This window comes from Salvia splendens, chromosome 5 (assembly GCF_004379255.2).
Source record: "Salvia splendens isolate huo1 chromosome 5, SspV2, whole genome shotgun sequence".
Classification (NCBI taxonomy): Eukaryota; Viridiplantae; Streptophyta; class Magnoliopsida; order Lamiales; family Lamiaceae; genus Salvia; species Salvia splendens.
Window position 1 is genome coordinate 33,763,558 of NC_056036.1, and position 19,568 is coordinate 33,783,125.

The 19,568-nt window shown below is 37.4% G+C and overlaps 2 protein-coding genes across 2 annotated transcripts; both read right to left on the reverse strand.

The window, feature by feature from the left end:
- Positions 1 to 1,259: 1,259 nt before the first annotated feature.
- On the reverse strand, positions 1,260 to 3,285 carry LOC121805419 (aspartyl protease AED3-like). Its single transcript, XM_042205262.1, has 3 exons — positions 2,796 to 3,285; positions 1,918 to 2,392; positions 1,260 to 1,827 (listed from the first exon to the last, which is right to left on the reverse strand). The coding sequence occupies exons 1-3, from the start codon at positions 3,255 to 3,257 to the stop codon at positions 1,469 to 1,471; spliced, it is 1,296 nt and encodes a 431-aa protein (XP_042061196.1). The 5' UTR covers positions 3,258 to 3,285; the 3' UTR covers positions 1,260 to 1,468.
- A 13,177-nt stretch (positions 3,286 to 16,462) lies between these two features.
- Positions 16,463 to 18,853, reverse strand: LOC121803296 (hydroxyproline O-arabinosyltransferase RDN2-like). Its single transcript, XM_042202974.1, has 8 exons — positions 18,208 to 18,853; positions 18,060 to 18,127; positions 17,780 to 17,981; positions 17,604 to 17,701; positions 17,447 to 17,516; positions 17,275 to 17,346; positions 17,046 to 17,159; positions 16,463 to 16,758 (listed from the first exon to the last, which is right to left on the reverse strand). Exons 1-8 carry the CDS (start codon positions 18,583 to 18,585, stop codon positions 16,663 to 16,665), a joined length of 1,098 nt encoding a protein of 365 aa, XP_042058908.1. The 5' UTR covers positions 18,586 to 18,853; the 3' UTR covers positions 16,463 to 16,662.
- Positions 18,854 to 19,568: the final 715 nt, after the last annotated feature.

A 19,568-nucleotide genomic window follows, 5' to 3' on the forward strand; every position in this document is an offset into this window, starting at 1 on the left:
AAAAAAAAAACTACTTAGCTTATTCAGTGCAAAAATGTCATATTTTGTCATTTCGGTGTGTTCCATAATAAAAGTCATGTTTCACTTTTACCAAAAATGGTAAATAAGTTCCACATTCCACCAACTTATTCAACCCACTTTTCTTAAATTTCTTAAAACTAATACTATAACTAAATAAATTTATTCAACCGACTTTTCTTAAATTTCTTAAAACTCATACTATAACTAAATAGGACTTCTATTGCGGGACGGAGTGAGTATTTAGAGATAGAAAAAATGAATGATAATTTCCTGATCTTTTTTTCCAGTTATGAACCGAATAAATATATACTATGTAGGAGTAATTTTGTAAAATCTGATTTCGAATTAAAAAAAATTAAATGAGCTTTTTTATTATGCACAGTCGTAAGACCGATGCACAGTGTTAATTGGCAAAAGTGGGACCACCGGATGGTGTGCTTTTTTACACTATGAAAATTGTAAGCATGCTAGCAGTGACTTTTTTTTAATGAATATAAATTTAAAGGTTATGTTACGGTAGACTCGAATTCGATATTTTTAGAATCGGGTTTAACCACATTAGCACTATGCCAACCCATGCACATGAGCACACCATGCCCTTTGACCTGTAACTCGGTGGTTCAAGCCTTGATGAGTTGTTTTGTAGTGCGCATAGTTTTGAGCATTTGTTGCTATAATATGACTCCATTCCTTGAATACTACTTATATTTTGTCATATACCTTTAACAATCATTACAAAAATCCATTTCCAAAATAATTTTAGGGTGTTGTTGCTATAACTATAATGTGACTCCATTCCTTGAAAACTACGCCCTTCGTCCCAGTTAAGATAACTCATATCGTTTTTCGCATTTGTTTTGAAAAAATCATAATAAATAGTTAAAGTGGAGAGAACGTAAAGTAAGAAAGAGAATAATGTAGAAGAGACTCTCTTTAATATTATTCTCTCTTTACTTTAACTATTTATTATGATTTTTCTAAAACATGTGTGAAAAACGAAATTAGTCATATTAAGATAGGACAGATGGAGTACTTATATTTTGTCATATTCCTTTAACAATCATTACAAAATCTCTTTTCCAAAATAATGTTATCGTCATTATTACACTCCAAAAATTTTAACACGAACATGTAGTACTATGACCTTAGAAAATGATAATTTCCCTTAAAAGATTGGTTAATTTGGTTCCAAAACATAAATGTATGTTGGAATGAATAGTGTAACTGATAGAACCAAGTTTGAAATAGGTAAAAAGAGTAGATTTATTTTTACTGCAAGTAAAAGAAGAAGCATCCTAGGGTAGGGTCAGTGTTAACACCCAACCCGTGACAAATTACACTAAATTTCAGAATACAAAAACTAACCCAAAGTCCAAACCCGTGAACTCTCAAATTTAGTAAATAGCGAAATTTCACTGTCGGCACCGACACCGCATAAAAAACAAATCTAGCTACACGCCTCACGCGCCACCCCGAGCCTCGACTTGCCCCCGTCGATCAGGATCCGGTGGTTCTGCTGCTGGAAGCTCGCTATCACGTTCAGCGCCGAGTTCACCGCCCCCTCCGGCGCCGCCGCCATCGCCAGGCACGCCGTGCTCCCCGCGCTGCTCCGGATCACGAAGTTCTCCTGCGGCAGCGTCACGTTCATCCCCGAGAACATGAACGTCATCGTCGGCACGCTGATCGCCCCGCTGTAGCACGTGTCGAACCCTCCCAGCGACGTAACCGTCGCGCCTCGCATCCTCCGCCGCACCTCGTCCCTCACCGCCACGTACGCCGGCTTCACCAGGATCGTGAACACCGTCCCTAATCCAATCGATTAAATTGCAAAAAATTAAGTAAATCAATCGATTAGGTCAATTTATTTTCCTCTCCGATCCGTAATTCGCAAAATACCTGAATCGAAAACGGTGCCGGCGCCGGTGTTGGGGTCGAAGGCGAAGGCGGATGGGGGAATGTCGAGGACCTTTCTCCCGACTCTGATGGCGAGGAGATTGACATAGTAGAGAGATGATCGCCTAGGGTTCCTCAGAAGTGGAGTGGTTTTGATTCTGATGGGCTGGCTGTGGGGCCCCAGCCTGAGTGATCCGGCGAAGTTGACGGACTTGTAGCCGGGTAAGCAGTAGGAGAATGTGGATTGGTAGAGGTTGGTGGTCTGGCTCATTAGAGATAATGGGCCTCGCCCAAGCCCCAAAAGTCCTTGGGCCGGGAAGGACGAGCCGGTGGTTTTCTGCACGCACCCGAAGGTGTAGCCGCGAACCGAGTCGGTGGCGAGGGTGATGTTGTCTTGCACTAGACCGGCTGAGATGGAGGAGCTGCCGTACGTCGTGTTGAACCCGCACGACGCGCTGCCGCACCCTCCATTTGGGACCTATATGAAAATTCTCTGTTATTGTTTTAGTAATTATAGTACTACTACAAAATAATTGCACCCATCATCATTAGTGGAAACAAAACACAAAATAGGGATATGACACTAGAAAACAAATTGATGGTCAAATAAATTAATTTATCATTCAATATATCTACATTTTTTAGTTGTTAGATGTAATAAATAGAGAAAAAAATTAGTTATATATATTTTAATTATAGGAGAAGATAGAGAATTACTTTCAAATATAGAAATTAAACATTTTTAGTTGGACAAACTAAAAATAAATAAATATCTTGTAGTAAAAGTTCACGGGCCAGACACCACACTGAATATTCTGACTGGGAGCGAAGAGGAAAAGGACAAATTAAGCAAAATTAAGAGGTGGTGGAGCGTGAATTACCAGGGAGCATTGAGGGGAGCCGCAGCGGAGGGGCTTGAAGGTGGAGGATTTGGCGGGGTCGAAGGTGGAGGAGGAGCAACCGATGCAGCCGGCGCAAGGGATCCAGGCGGCGTCGTTGCTGGTGTCGAGGGCGACAAGGAGGTGCTGAGGTGGAGTGCCGATGTTGAGGCGGACAATGTAGGTGGGGTTCTGGGTGACGGCGCGGCCGGAGGCGACGGGGACGATGGAGCGGCCGGCGACGAGGCTGGACAGATATTGGAGGCGGGTTTTGTCTTGGGCCTGCATTTGGAGGACCGAGTCGGCCCATGAGAAGGAGGTTTTGGGCCTGAATGGGGAGCAGGGGCTGTTCACGTGGAGCACTTGGAGGGTGGAGCCGTGGTCGGCGACGCCGCAGCTGGTGGCCGTGGCGGAGGGTTGGTGGCAGAGGAAGAGAGCGAGCAGTGAGAAGAGGAGGGCGGCCATGGTTATGGTTATGGGATGGTTCAGTGAGTGTGGTTTGTGAGCTTATTTATAGGTGAGAATGTGATGGGGGTGACCAAAAAAACTTACTTAACTTTAACATACTATAAAACCAATCTTAGGAAAAATATATTTAGATACATTTTCAATTTGAATATTAAAATTACAAGTATATTGTTATCTTGATCAAAATCGAAACTTAAGAAATCAATAAAAATAAATATGGATGAGTTTTAGATTTAAATAGTATACTAGTATTTTGTTTTTCTAAAATGTAATGCTGTTATTTATGAAAATATATGAGTATTAATTACTTTTCATATATAAAGATATTAATTCTTGCACTAAAGTTATTGAGTTATCATTTTTATGTTAGAAATTGGGCATGATATACTAATTAATATTGGAAGAAATATCAGTCATTTATAGTGGAAAAAATGGAGTAATATTTCAGACTAAATGAGTAATTCATAATTTAAATAATTTTATTATTCAAATTTTACATAATCTTTGTTTTAGATCTGAGTCATTGTATTCAATGGTTTCAAGTGTAGTCATATATTCCATGTGATTTAGTATCAATTATTGCATAGAAACAAGATTTATCCAAGAACTAATTAAAGGAAAAGAAGATCGGTTTATTTGAATAATGTTAATATAAGTGAAATTGCCTTTTTCACAAGGTAAAGATATGTGACTTTTCGGTTTGTGGGGTCCAATGCATTTTTTTATGTTTGTGAATTTAATAGTTTTAGTGCACTCTCATTAAATATTAGTGCGATGGATATGAATCTAATGCAAAAGATATATTAAAAATATTTTAAATTTTAAAAAATTATTAAAATCTAAATTTAATTTGTTGTTTAATTTATTTAGTTCAAGTTATAGGAAATTTAAATAAATTGAATTTTATTTTTTATAAATTTTATAGAAATTAAAAATATCGATAACAATTCTTAATATATTATCATCAAACCAAATATCATACATAAAACAAAATAAACAATGCTAAATGTGCACATAACAAAAGTTCATATTTAGGAAGAGCAGGATTTTTTTTCTATTTTTCTTCTTACATAGATAAATAGGTGGAGGTAAAAATAGTAGGAGTATATGTTACCGACATATACCAAAACAATCAAGAAACGAAAGTTGCCAAACTAGGGATACAAGTGGCTTACTTATTTTCTTAAACATCAGTTGGTTTTGTTGGTACAATAAATAATTAAGTACTACTACTAGTTACCTAGGTTACACTAGTATTCCATATACTTGTTATATACTCAGATTCAACTAGTGATTTCTAAATCATGCTAAATTAGATTAGTATCTACCAATAGATTTGAATAATTTAGCTCAATTAAATCGAGGACAATTCTTGTTATATAACCTTTTGTATGATGATGCTCTTTCACGTTTCATGCTATTGCTAGCTATAGCTGATTTGTAACATTTGTTTGTTTGTATTCCCCTCAAATTGGCTAAATGCCTTCTCACATGGTGTTATAGGGTACTATATGTTATTAATTCAAGAACTATTTCATGATACAAATCTCCACTGCATCTTGCACATTTATATTTTTTGTTAATCTTCCATGCGTACAGTTATTAAATAAATATGTGATATATATGGCATTTCTTTTGGTTGAGGCAAGCCCTCATATGCCTTGGTCTTAAAGCAATTATATACTCCTACAATGATACACTAATTTCTCCCTCTTTAGTCAACACTAGTATTAACACCTGAGCTATGCACGGGACATAAGAGTTTCAAATAATGAATATAAAATATAATAAATATATAGAAAATAAGAATTGAAAGCAATATGGAGATTTAAAAAAACAGAAATGTACTCATCTTGTCTCACTCAAAATGAAGAATTTACTACTCCCCAGTGAATGAAACATTTATGCAATTTTAATTTATAATCTAAGTGAAGTAAAAACAATAAAATTAATGACAAAAATAAGATGTGTGACTAATGATAAAAGAGTATGAATTAATTAGAATAAGATATACAAATAAAGAAAATATGTGTGAGTAAAGATGTTTATTGAAAGTGCTATGCAAGTCATTAATCCAAATAAAAGGTAAATTAATATGTAAATTTAATAGCTTAATTTATAAAAAATTAATTTGAAAAAAATATATGGAATATTAAGCATATCCACATTAAATATAAGAATAATTTAAATCATATAAATTTAAAACTTCTTTGAGAAGTCAAGTTAGAAAATTTGTATTATCCAATAATCACATTTTAGTTGACTGTTTATTTCTTTCTTTTAATTTCAGACCATAGCATAACTTGATATACATTTCCAAAGACTAAATGAATTTTTTATATTGGAAAGAATAAATTTCTTACTCCCCCCCACATATACGTATAAAAAGTAAATTACTACTATCACTTAAAATAATGATAATATTTTATGCATCTTGTTTGTTTTGAATAATGTGAGAATTTACACTACTCTTTATATTAAGAAGTTATACTAAGTTAGATTTAATTTTAAATATATATAATGTCATCTTATTCCTTAGTTTAATCTATAAACTTAGTAGTATTGTTAATTCGAGGCGAATTAAAATATAAGAACTAAAAACTTTAATTGAGTAAATATAGGATGGAAATTGTAAGCATTACATATATGTGTTGTCGTTTAACTTGTGAATTAATTAGGAGAAAAAGTATTGCAATAAATGATTAAATCTTAATTTTAACCTAAATAAATGGAAGGCAAACTAAACTCTCTAGCACAATTCCAATTTAACTCAAATATAAGGCTAATTAATATATAAATTTAATAACTTAATTATAAATTTTTTTAATGGTAGTGCACTATTTAAATGTGTTTTAACACTTCTTCAAGAAGTTAGCATTTTATTGGGCTATTATTTGTTCAATTGTTTTTGCCTTAAAAAATTATTTTTGAGTATAAGACACCTCATCTTTCCATTTTCCCTCCAAAACGGGCATTAAGGACTTTTCATCAAGCTTGCACTTTAGATTAGTATAGATTTTAATGGCGCAATGCACGCCATATATATTATCATTCCAACATGTCTTATGGAGTACTATGCTATATCGGTTTTTCAAGTATGGTTTATGTCTTTTTTTTTCTTTCTTCAAACTGTTGCATATGAACTGGGGTACACATGTGCACCGACGAGTGAAACTAAAGTAAATTTCCACACTATTGGAAATATATAAATGTGTACATGTGTTTAATCGCTAGTGTGCAAAACTAAAAATAGAGAATGTATCTCAATTTATGGACATTTTGTCTTTACTTTGTTTGTGTATGTGTGAATCCGAGAATGTTGTGAGTAGCTCCATGTAGTACAAAACAACGTTATAGTACTAGTTTAATTGTGACAGCATAACCATTCTTGTTTTTAATTCTAGTTTTCTGAGGAGATGTTTGGTTTAAAATAATGGCATAATTACAGATATATTTTCTCTTGTACTGCTAAGAGCATCTCCAATAGCGACGAGCGCACCGGCTCGCTAATTTTTGGCGCTCGCCGGTCCGCTCGAAAGAGCATCTCCAATAGCGGCTAGCGCACCGGCTCGCTGATTTTTGGCGCTCGCCGGTTCGCTCGCCGAACTATTGCAGCCGGCGAGCGCCAAATCGGCGAGAAAAACGGTGAGCGCACGCCGATTCCCGAGCGCTCGCCGATGCGCTCGCCGGTGCGCTGGCCGCTATCGCAGCCTCCCGATCGGTGAGCGGTTTTTTTCCGAAACACTATATATACGCGATTTGCACGCCATCCACGGAGGAAGTGGACGGACACGGAAAACGTCGCGCTGTCCAAGGCGTGGGTGAGTGTCTGCGATGACCCCCTTGCCTCGAACAATCAGAGGATCCTCAACTTGTGGGCTAAAATAGCAGCAACCTACAAGGCATTTTGCCCAGCGGGGAGGCCACGCAGTGGGGAGGAGTGCTGGAAGGGGTGGGACCGAATCCGGTCTGGGGTCTCCCGATTTTCGGGCTTGTACACCAACGCCCTCCGAATGAAGTCCAGTGGCCAAACTGACGAGGACTGCAGGAGGATGGCGGAGAAAGAGTTCCCCTTGCCCGGGCTTTACAAGGAGTTCACCTACTGGAACTTTTATGAGGTGCTAATGGACTCCGAGAAGTTTCAGGCAGGTGTCGATGCTGGCTGGCCGAAGAAGCAGCGCCTGAACTATTCCTGTGATTATGCCGGGGGCAGCAGCGGCGGTTCCAACGACCTCCCGGAAGATGCTCAGGAGACCCCGTCCCCTCCCGCGTTTACTCGCCGCACTCACCCGGTTGGTCAAAGGCGGGCGCAACGGGCTCGCCAGAGGTCCCAGGAGGCCCAGTCGGCATCCCCCCTGTTGGCAGCTCGATAGCCGACCTCTTCTTCTTGGCGCGTCAAAAAGTGCGGACTCAGATGATCAAGGTCATAGATCAATGGAAGAATGCAACTGACCCCGAGGAGAAGAATTTTTTTCACGCGGTGCTCGTGAGTATACGAGAGGATTTGAATCCCGCCGCGATTCAGGTAGGGGGCTCTGACGCGGGCTCAGATGCCGCAGATTTGGGGGTCCCGGATAGCGGCGACGACGGCGAGGAGTGAGGCGGAGGCGGAGGCGGGGGGCTCGTGCGTGGATTATGAGTTTTTTTTAAAGTAATGTAATTTTTTTTAATGGATTTTTTTAATTAATGTACTTTTTAAAATTTTAATAATATTATTGAATTTTCTCGTATATGTGTCGTAAATTTAATTCCGTATTTTGTGTGATTGTTAATTATTTGTTTTTAGTGCTGATGATGTGGCTAGGCTATAGCTGGGCTATTGCTTGTCCAGTTGCTTGTCCTGGTGATGTGGCAGGGCGGATTTTAGTGCTGCTGATGTGGCAGAGGAGTTTGTGGCTGGGCTATGACCGGGCTATTGCTTGTCCACTTCATATTGTGGATGCTCTAACCAGTCAGAGCATGTGAAGGTATAAAAGCTACTAGTATAGTACTCCCTCCATTCTATATTGGAGGCATTTTTTTACGCGATTTAAGAAAAAATTGTATTAAGTGAGTTAATAAAAAAAATAAAGTAGAAATTGAAAAAGGTAGAGAGATGGAGACAGATTAAAGTAAAAAAAAATTAAAGTAAGTGAGAAGAAATGTGTTAACTTTTATTAAAATGGGAAATGACTATATTACTATGGAATGTACCAAAATGACAAAATGAATCCATTACTATGGAACGAAGGGAGTATTACTTAGTATATTCAAATATCTAAATGTTTGGCAAGTGTATATATATATATATATATGCTATGCATATCACACTGATGAGATCATGAGAGCTAAGAGCATCTGCAACGGTTGAAGGACGGCGTCCGTCCGTCCGTGCCAGCGGCACGGCACCCGCTGCGCGCCATGCGCTCTCGCCACTGGCACGGCGCTGCTCGATGCATCGAGCACGTCCGTGCCAGCGAGCAGCTGACGTGTCCTCCTCTAATTGGCCAACGGCAATACCGTTGGCAATTTTTTTTTAAAATCAGATTTTAATTAAAAAATCCGATTAAAAATAAAAAAATATTTTCCCACTTCCCAAAAAATTATATCCGTTTTCTCCTCACTTTTAATTTATTTTTCAATTTTTCCCCCAAAATTCACATTTTCATCTATAAATACATCCACTTCCACACAAAAAAATTCACATAACACTACATAATTCTCATCTAAATTCTCTCATTTCCATTCTTACAATTCTCAATCTTTCTTTCACTCTTACAACAAAAAAATGTCCGACTCCGGCGATCACCCCTCCGACTCCCGTGGTTGGAACCACGAATGGTTCGGCTCGCAACCATTTCCCAGTCCGGAAATGGGATTTTCTGCCCCTCCTCAAACCCAAAGTTCGCAAGCTCTGGGTGGCTATCGGCCTTACCCGGTGGACGATCAAGATGCCCTTGAGGGGAAATACTGGTGGGCACCCGAACCACCCGTACCTAGAGCGGGAGGGAGCGGCGGCTCTCAAACTCCTCCTGTTACTACTCGTGGTATCCGCACCTCGTACACTCCGGGGGAGATGGATCAATTATTCAAAGCATTTTTGTCTATCTCCGAAGATCCGGAGATTGGCACGAACCAATCCGGGGACCATTTTTGTGGCGCATCTGTCTCCAGTACAATCAAAACCGGTCGGCAGGAACAATCGAGCGCAACGAGAGTATGGTGCGCAATGCCATATACAGAGCCAATGAAGAAATCCAAAAGTTCCAGGGGTATTACCTCCAGGAAGAGCGGTCGGCGGAGAGTGGCAGAAGCGAGGTCGACATCATTAGTGCCGCATTGGCGACCTACCAATCCCAACACTACAAACCGTTCAAGTACCTCAATGTTTGGCAGGAGGTGCGTGTGCATCCGAAGTATATGGGAGACGTATCATCCTCCTCTAGCTCCTTCGGAAAACGGTCGAGGTCGGTATCCCTATCCGACGCTGACTCCGATGAGGTATCCACCCAGCTCGTCGGAGCTAACTTGGGTAGCTCCGACGCCGGCCCGAGTAGTTCCCAACGCCGGCCGCAAGGAAGGAAGAAGTCGACGGCCAACCGCCGTCGCGCCGCGACTCCATCCGCCCCCAATCCCGCTCCCTCTCCCGCTCCCATTGTGCCACCTCAACCCCCACCAACTCGTTGTGGGGTGGTGCCCAACTCAATTTGACCGATAGGTCAACTATGATACGAGGTCTTCAAAGAACATTAGGGTAGAGTCGGATGAATAGTCTTCCACGATGGTATTTTTAGCCTTTAATTATGTAATTTTTATTTTTTAGGAGTTTAATTATGTAATTTTTAATTTTTAGGATTTTAATTATGTAATTTTTAATCTTTAGAATTTTAATTATGTAATTTTTATTTTTTTTTATAATTTGTACTAGTATTCCGGGTAATTTAATGCATTTTAATATTGTGGAAATGTTTTTATTTAAATTGAATAATAGAATAGTGGGACTCTTGAGCTTGTCCTTGCGGAAGAGCATGAATGTGGGTGTTGTGCTCTTACCTAAGGATAGAGAGTAAAAGTGGGTCCGGGCCCACATCCGTGCTCGTTGGCAAGAGCACGGATGGGGATGCTCTAACGCATACAAAATTGGGACCGTGTGGCGCTACGTTCTATGTTGGGGGAGACCAAATAGGGGTCGACCAGTGATCGAATCAGAAATTTTAAGCATATCGGTGCTAAAAATATTCAATTTTATATATTATATATAATATTTATGTAACAATAGATGATAATTGTTTTCAACGTATTACTATGTCCGAAAACCATCAAAGTATTAATTTTATTATCAATTAAAAAAATATCTCTCTCCATACAATTAAGACATTTTTAACTAAAAAGTAATTGAGACAAAGTAAAAACAAGAAAGCAAAAAATAGTGCAAATAATGATGTTGTGGGACGAATTTGGTTTCTAGAACAATTTTTGGTTCGTTCTTAGGGCTGGCAAATCGTGCGGATTGGGTCGCTATTGGGTCAACACAATATCAACCCAACCTTATCGGGTCCCAACCCAACCCAACCCGAAATCATCGTGTTCCTATCGGGTACAACCCAACAGATTCGTGTCGGATTCGTGCGGATTTTGTGTCATCCAAAAAAATACCGGTCATCTTTTAATGATAGTAAGTTACTACACAATATAGCTTAACGCTATACGATAACGACCGACATATGATATTATATAATTAAAATTTGACATTACACGATAAAATAAGATATTACAAAATTAAAAAAAATTAATTTAAATAATTTTTAAATCCAAATAATAAAATTAAAGTATATTAAAATTAAATCTAAATAATAAAGTTAAAATAATTAAAATAATTATTTTTTAATAAAATTTAAGTATGCAGTAATATTTTTTTATCATAAAAAATAATTAATAATAATATTAATCATATTTTTACTAATAAAATTAAAATATAATATTTTTAATTAATAAAAATAATTAAAATTAAAATTTAATATATTATTTTAATTAATCAAAATAATAATTTTTTTCTTAACGGATAACCCGACCCGACCCAAATCCGACCCAACCCAACCCAAAATTTTCGGGTTCTTATTTGGTCGACCCTATAAGGACCCAAATCCTAAACGTGCGTGTTTGTGTCGGGTTAACTTCGTGTGGATTCGTGTCGGATCAAAAATTCTCAGCCCTTGCCATACGTACCAAAAAAACGTACCAAAAAATCACAAATAATTTTAAAATATTTTAAACTGAATTGAGCTAAATTAATTAACGTATTCACAAATAATCATCAATTAAATGCATAATCATTTATCAATTAATTAACGTATTCACAAATAATCATCAGTTAAATACATAATCATTTATCAATTAATTAACAACGTACCAAAAACCAAAAACACATACATATAACTATATAAGCAATCACATTAATAATTTGACTAACCAACTCGGATTATACTTAATTAATAATAATTTAAGCATCAATCACATTTTTAATATTCCAACATAAAAACATATACTACTAGAGGGCATTTTCATTTTCTCAACTCTTACCTAAACACAAACTCAAATATTATCTGAACTAGTATTACACCCGTGCTATGCACGGACTAAAATAATTTTAAAATATTAATTTTAGAATGTAATTTAATTAACTAAAATTATAAACAATATCATTATATGAGAATTGTTAATTTTGGAAATGTGTTGACTTTTTACTAAAAAAGAAATGACTTCATTACTATGGAACGTACCAAAATGACAAAATAACTCCACTACTATGAAATGAAGGGAGTAGTATAATATTATATGTTTAAAAATATTATCACCATTTAAAACTTCTAACTCCACATCTTTTCAAAAGCTAGATTAATTTAATATTATAAGTTAATTTATTATTAGACACATGCTTATTTTGTATTTTATCCTTTTAAATTAGTACTATAATTTCTAACTATTAAATGAATTCATGAATACGATTTTAATAATTTGTGATTAAGAATACATATTTGAATTTCATAGTTGGATGGATAGCAAATGATTTATCTCTATTAAATATAAAACAATACATTTAATATAATTAATCCATAACTATAGGGATAGATTGTGCCAAACCAATTTATTATAAATAGAAATTAATAATTTTGCCAAATTACAAAATTGAATATTGAGCCAAATTAGATAAAGAAACCCAAAATCATAAAACAGCTAAACTGCCAAAGCCCCGATAAGTAATTTCTTAACATCAAATATTTGAACAAATAAAATTACAACCACTACTCATATTGTTAGGTTTTATTGGATTAAATTTGATTTTAATGGTCATTATCTTCCATTTATTAAAGAAATACGCTATTAGTTATTAGAGCTCTACTAATCATACGTTCTAACATATAATCATATCTTTAGGCCATCCGCAACGTTGTCTCTTATCCGTCTCTTAACCGTCTCTTAACCGTCTCATCTCTTAACTATCCATGGGCCCCACTATACTTTTCACTCCATCTCTTAACTAAGAGACAGAACATGCAACCCTTCATCTCTTATCCGTCTCTTAACCATCTCATCCCTTAACTATTCATTCAATTTCATTTTTTATTTTTATTTCCAACAAATTCAATTAATAAAAGCACACTTCATTAAATACAATAAAATTACAACTTAAAATCCTAAAAAAATTAAATTCGTGGTAAAATAAATAAAAAAAGACATAATTTAAAATACAATTTTATAGAAATTAAAAAAACTACTCCGCCGGCGAATCATTTCCCCGAGGGAGGCGGTTGAGGCGGAATACCAAGTTGTCCCGCCAGATACACAATGCCGGCATGATGGGCTTGAAATTGGGCAGGCGTCATGCGGGAAGTGTCCGTCATCGTGGCGGTGAAGTACATGGACATTAAGGAGGAGGGCGGCCCTTGGGAGCCCGCCTGGCTTGATTCGCCTCGGCCCCTCCTCCCTCTAGCCGCCTTCGCCACCTTGGTCCCTTGCGGCCGACGACGCCCACGGGAGGACCCCCTGCATCGTCCGTCGTGCCCTCAACCTCCTGCGAGGCAACCTCTTGTGCGGCGCTGCCTGAACCGCCCCCACTAGAAGAGTATTGGCCGACCGTCGTGTGCTTCGTGCGCTTCGAGGTCGAGCCCGTGCTGGACTGAACACCGTCGGCCCACCTTTCCTCTTCTTTGACGGCCCTCCCAAACATCAACATGTCTGAATTCTTTGTCGGTGTCGTCGAAATAGACTCGCAAAGCCGATCTAAGAATGTCGGCTCCCGTGGCTCCGCTTTGGTAATGAGTCGCTTCGTTCTTGTAGATGTCGCAGAATTTTTGACCTCTCTGTCGACTCGGTCAAAGTGAGCGCGGAGCATCTTCAATGTGCGGCGGCGGGACCCCTTCGGCTTAATCTCGTTATAGGCCTCAGTGACCTTTTCCCAGAAGCACTTCTGGTTTTGTTGATTCCCGACGATGGGATCGTACGAGACGTTGATCCAGGCGTTGTACACAACCATCGTGTCCTTGCGGCTGTACGGATGTCGGCCTACATCCTCCTCCTCCTCGGTCGCCTCCGCCTCTTCCTCCTCGGCGTCGAATGCCCTGGAGCTTCCACCGCCTCGTCTTCCTTCCTGAATGGGTTCATCTGAATAATCCTCCCGAATTTGGGATAATCCCTACGAATACCTCGGGGGCAGAGGGACGAGCGTATGCATCGACATCAAAATGGGGTGGTTGGTACCCCGCCGGCGTCGACGAGCTCTGGGTGCCCGGCATCGACGAACCGGAATTGAAACCGGAACCGGAACCACCCAAGAAATTGTGCATGCCCCCCACTCGCCAAACACGTTGATGTCAAACCCGCCGGAGCCGCCCTCGTATCCATCGCCGGACATTTTGTGATGAAAATTGGAGAGGTTAGATGAAAATTTGAGAGGAAATAGAGATGATTTGGGAAGAATAGATGTGTGTTTGTGTGTGTAATAAGGATGAAATAGGAGTATTTATAGAGTAAAAAAATAAAAAATAAATAAAATAAAAAATAAAAAACAGTAATATTACCGTTTTCATTTTTTTAAATTTTTTTATTAAATTGGAATATTTTTTAAAAAAATGATTTATTGCGTCAGTGTGACGAAGCCCACTCGTGGGCAGGCGAGTGGGCATCACGCGTGGCGCCAGCTCGCGCCATGTGGCGCAGGCGCGGGGCGAGCCAGCCCGCGAGACGTCTCGGTGGGATGGGCGTCTCGGCAAGACCGGGACGAGACGGGGCGCTACAACGCGTCTCGCCGCCGTCTCGTCTCGGTGGGACGAGCCACCGGCGGGACGCGTTGCGGGTGGCCTTAGAGGCACTTTAATCACACATTTTACATTTTATCTTTAATCGTAAATATGAATTAATCGTTTTGCATTTAAAATTGAAAAATGAATTCAGCTAAAATATAAATACGTGGAAAATAATATTGAACATTATTTTTGTAAAATGGAAAAATTGGAAAATAATAATGTATATTATTTTTGTAAAATGGAAAAATGACTCTGACCGTGAGACTAAAAAATAAATCAAATTTACATCACACAAAACAAAAAAAACTAAAGAATGTATAATTACCACTTCTTCTAATGAGATTTAAGATATTGTTTATCAAAAGCTATAATATAAGATTACACTGGTGAGACACTTCCTAGTCGAGCTTCATTTCATTGCAATATAGTGACCTTGTACACTAAAAACCCAAACCTCGAAACCTAAATAATAAACTCTTAACTTTAAAATATACTCATCATGACCAACAAATAAGCCAAACATCAATAAAATTTCATCTTCTTCGCCATAGCGTCTTTCTTCTTTCTTCCTCTAGCGGCGCCTCTGCAAATTTTCGCCATCAAATCTTCGAGCAGTTCAGTTGGTGGCGATAGTGGAGGCAGCGGCAGAGGCGAGAATGCAATTCTGAGAATCGAAGGTTCAGTTAGATGGTGAGAATGTGTACATCTTTGATTATATATTGTTGGGTGGTAATATGAATGTATTTAATTAAGAGTCTTTTCAATTCAAATGTCCTGACTCTTCTCTTTTCTGATTGTTGTTATAATTAAAAAATGGTTTAATTGAATAAATGAGTTTGAGGAGTCTTTAATATTTTGGTAGAATGAAAGAGGGGATTCGTTTTTTGCCTTAATTTCCAGACTAATAGGCACCTCTCTCACTCCCTACGATTTAATTATAGATTAAAGATAAATTATAAACGTATGGGGTGAATAATAATATTGTGCATTAAAATGCACATTGATGCTGGGCGTTATTTTTGTTGTAATTATGTCAAACATTGAGGGAAAAAAATGAACGATCTATTTGACATTGTCTTCTTGAATTCTTTAAGATTGGTTAAGCCATGAATTACATTTAAATCTGAAACGGTTGGCTGGAACTTTAACACATAATGATGAGATTTTTTTTTAATTTCATAAGATTGCCTGAATAATATCCGTGAATAACTGAAACTCTACAAATTCATTAAAAACAGTTTTAATTAGATTAATATAATTTTCCTCCTAAAATGACATTCTTGTAAATATCTCTAAAACTCCCATTTTATATATGTGTAGACAACACCACCTTATTTAAGGTTTTGCATATGTTTTCATGCGTGGATGGTTAATTGATTAATGGCTGTGGAAATTTAATGTAATTCTGCTGTTTCTTTGGTATTTGTGGGCTTCTTTTTCAGCTCGTGAGATGGTTTGTGTATTTAACTGGAATTGTATTTGACTAATTCAATTTCTTTTCTAATTTGTATACTTCTGCTTCTAAATTCGGAATCGATTGAAAATTTGAAAATCATAAGCATTGAGCAATTTCGATGCAATCATTCTTAGGGGTGGATCAGTACAGTATACCATACCGAGAACGTCATATCGCATACCGTATCGAAAATTGCGGTATGACAAAATACCATATCGATATCATACTGAATGATTCATTCTCCCAAAATTTTCTACTATACTTATTCAGTTATTTGGCTTTGCTTTGATTGGAGAGATGCAAATATGAGAGACAAAAATTAAATAAAGGTGACAAAAATTTGGAGAAATAAGAGAAAAGATAACTAATAGTAAATGCAAAGAGATGTGCCAAAGTAAATCTTACTGCAAAATAAAAGTGCAAAAGTGTCTCAAAGGGGATTATATCTTTATTCATTCTGGTAATAATATTTTTTCATGAGGTATCAAAAAATGCAACCTTTTTTTTTGCAGTTTACTAAAAAATTACCTGGCCAAATGAAAAATCTATATATAACTACCTGATTTGAAACTGTAAAAAGAAATGTGGAGAAGAGCAAAGGCCTTACACAGACCACAACTCCTAAACCTGGTTTTTTCCTAAGTATACATTACCCTTTGTGATATCAACTTCTCCCAATACTAGAGCTGTTAACTTCTTCTGTTGTTTGCCAATTGGGAAGCTTAGCGGTCGCTTCGTTCACCAACCTTACAAGAGTGACCTGCATAGACGAACGAGGTTCAAGTGAGCAATCGGGACATTGAATACCTTCTTGGTCGTGGCCTAAAACCAGACCACAACTGACAGATACAGTTTTAAACATTTGCAACGACAGCATTTAGAGTGCGATTAGCCTGTCGCATCCGCCCATGAACCAAAGAAAAACGCGTGATTTTTCAGCTGATCAAGTTCGTGGAAACAAAACTATATATCAGATCAGACTACTTGAACATTTCTACATAATAACAGCATCATAAAAATTATTGATGCTATGCTGTGACAACGTACCACACTTTCAGGGACACCGCGAGGAGGCAATGGCAGATTCTGAGGCGGAGGTGCATCAAGATACGCTCGCTTATCAAAACGCCACTCCCCAACTTTTGGGTAAATTAACTCTCCCTGAACATTCAACACATGATGGGAGATCAATTGTCAACCCGAAATAGATAACATTGTCGTCTTATGAGACTCGAGTATGATCAAAAGAGTTCACAATTTCCTCATCATACTTTACCTTCAAGTTGAAGTCACATGCATAAGTGTAATGAAGAATAAACTTGGTTTGTGTTTCCATGTCATAAGGAGGCTGAAATCAAGAATGCAAATACCATTTCAATTTTGAACTGATAACAAAGTTAGCCATAATAATACTTACTACATAAAAAATTCTGGATGAGGAGCAAAACCTGCAAAATGAAGTCATTCCGAAGAATATGCTGCACCCCGTGAAGAGCTGAGGCCACAGCATACCCATACCTTTCGTTCGACAATGAAACGTTAGAAAAGACGCTAAACAAGCTTGACACACTACACAGTCAGTTGATGCTTCAAAAATGTGCTCACATTTCCAACACCCATCCAAACTTACGATCCGTCTCAGGATCGTTTTTCATTTTCAACGAGACGTTCAACCAGGTTGGTGCAATTTCCATCAGCAAATCCTGGTGTATGTCAACATCATTAATTAGCCCAATTTGACAAGCAAGATTCAAGCAACAAAGAAAGCACATATATTCAACCTTCTTAATTATAACAGGAGAGTTTCCTATGGGATCAACATTCGACACTGGCCCCATCGCCTCAGGGAAGAACTTACGAATGAGCTTCTCATTTTCCACCGGTTTGATATAGAAAAACGGGAACGCTACAGGATAATCCCCGTAAGCCAAATTAGGCAGCGGTTTTAGAAATATGTGATCAGGCTCTGCCATCATTATATATCTGCAGCAGCTACAGAAAATGAGGATTTTCTTCAAACTCGAAAACTAGTCCATGCCTTTCAAGAGAGAGCAGACTCACTCTTCTTCAATCGTAAACTTCTCCAGCCATTGCACGAAAGCCCAAGGCCTATTTAAGACAACATAGCCCTGGACACATAACATGACATTTTCAACTAACTCAATGCACAATTCAAAGGCGCGATTTAAGTGAGAAAGAGTTGTCTCACCCGGTCCAAACCCGGGGGTAGAGGATCAACCACGACAGTGGGAATCTCATCCATGAGGTTGTCTGGACCCCCGGAATGAAGGATTCTGGTGAGCTTTCCCATGTTTGATCTGGGAAGATCCTTCTTCTTGTTGTACCAGTAGTACATTATACGGCACTGCCATTTGCTGTAAGGCGTATCCGTGGCTGTCAGGGCGACATGAAAAGGTCGTCGATGATTCCTCGATCTTTTCACATGATCTGGCATCTCAACCAAAGGATCCAAGACAAATTTATTATGCTTCTCATTAGATGTTACAACTATTGACACAAAATTATAGGTAAAGAGGAAACTCCCAATAGACAAGAGTGCCATGAAAAAGGCTGGTGGTTTCCTCATATTGTTTCAACACATAAATATCAAAAACAATTCAGTCTTGTTGATTCAAGAATTTAATCAACAAGAATTGGAGTGTTTCATTCATACAAAGGAAAAAAATTAAATAAACACTCTCCCTTAATTAATCCAAAACCAACTCTCTACAAAAAATAGATTATCACCAAAAATTACAAACCAACAAGAGACACACACACACACTACATACAAATACATGAGGAATGGAGAGTGATGTGAGATTCCACTGTAGCAGTAGAACACACTCTTATTTAAAAACCAAATCATTTCACAATCCATTGCTTTTAATTCCTTTTCCCTCTCTAATCTACTTTCTTTCTTTAATTGTCTATAATATCTTTAAAACTTTATGCAACTTTGCTTTAATATTATCAGTATCTCTGCATTTATATGCAACTTTGCTTTACTATTTATCAATATCTCTGCATTTACTTTACTACTATCACCATATCTCTACATCTATTCGCAGTATTATCACAATATCTCTACATTTACTCTACGCAATTTTCTTTACTATTATCACACAATCTATCTCTAAAATAACAAATTTTACCCAAAATTTCATATTTTCGTACGAAAGTGAAAATTTAGTGAAAAAATCATGATTTTTGACATTAAAGTCAATTTGTCAGGATTAGGATTCTGACTAAATCAAAACGATATTGCAATCAATATCAAAAACAATATCGTTTTAAATATTTTATTGAGTAATAGTTTTGTTTCGAACAAGATTAAGATCATTTGTAAAACTGAATAAGTTTGCAAATAAGAATTTTTTCTTGAATATATATATATATATATATATATATATATATATTTATTAATTTTGTCTATAATTAAATTAGACTTTAATTTATAACTTACTCATCTTAATGCAAATAAAATAAGTATTTTTTATAATGTCAAACGACACGAAAAACTTTTAATTTGTGAGGGGATATCTCCAACTCAAGTCCTCTCTAGATAAG

Excerpts from the sequence above, each read along its gene's own strand:
- LOC121805419 (XM_042205262.1), bottom strand. The coding sequence starts at position 3,257 with ATGGCCGCCCTCCTCTTCTCACTGCTCGCTCTCTTCCTCTGCCACCAA. Across the intron at positions 2,393-2,795 it reads GCTCCCCTCAATGCTCCCTG|GTCCCAAATGGAGGGTGCGG; the intron begins GTAATTCACGCT and ends ATTTTCATATAG. Across the intron at positions 1,828-1,917 it reads CGGCACCGTTTTCGATTCAG|GGACGGTGTTCACGATCCTG; the intron begins GTATTTTGCGAA and ends CGATTGGATTAG.
- LOC121803296 (XM_042202974.1), bottom strand. The coding sequence starts at position 18,585 with ATGAGGAAACCACCAGCCTTTTTCATGGCACTCTTGTCTATTGGGAGT. Across the intron at positions 17,982-18,059 it reads AAGTTTACGATTGAAGAAGA|ATATATAATGATGGCAGAGC; the intron begins GTGAGTCTGCTC and ends TAGCTGCTGCAG. Across the intron at positions 17,702-17,779 it reads CTCCTGTTATAATTAAGAAG|GATTTGCTGATGGAAATTGC; the intron begins GTTGAATATATG and ends GACATACACCAG.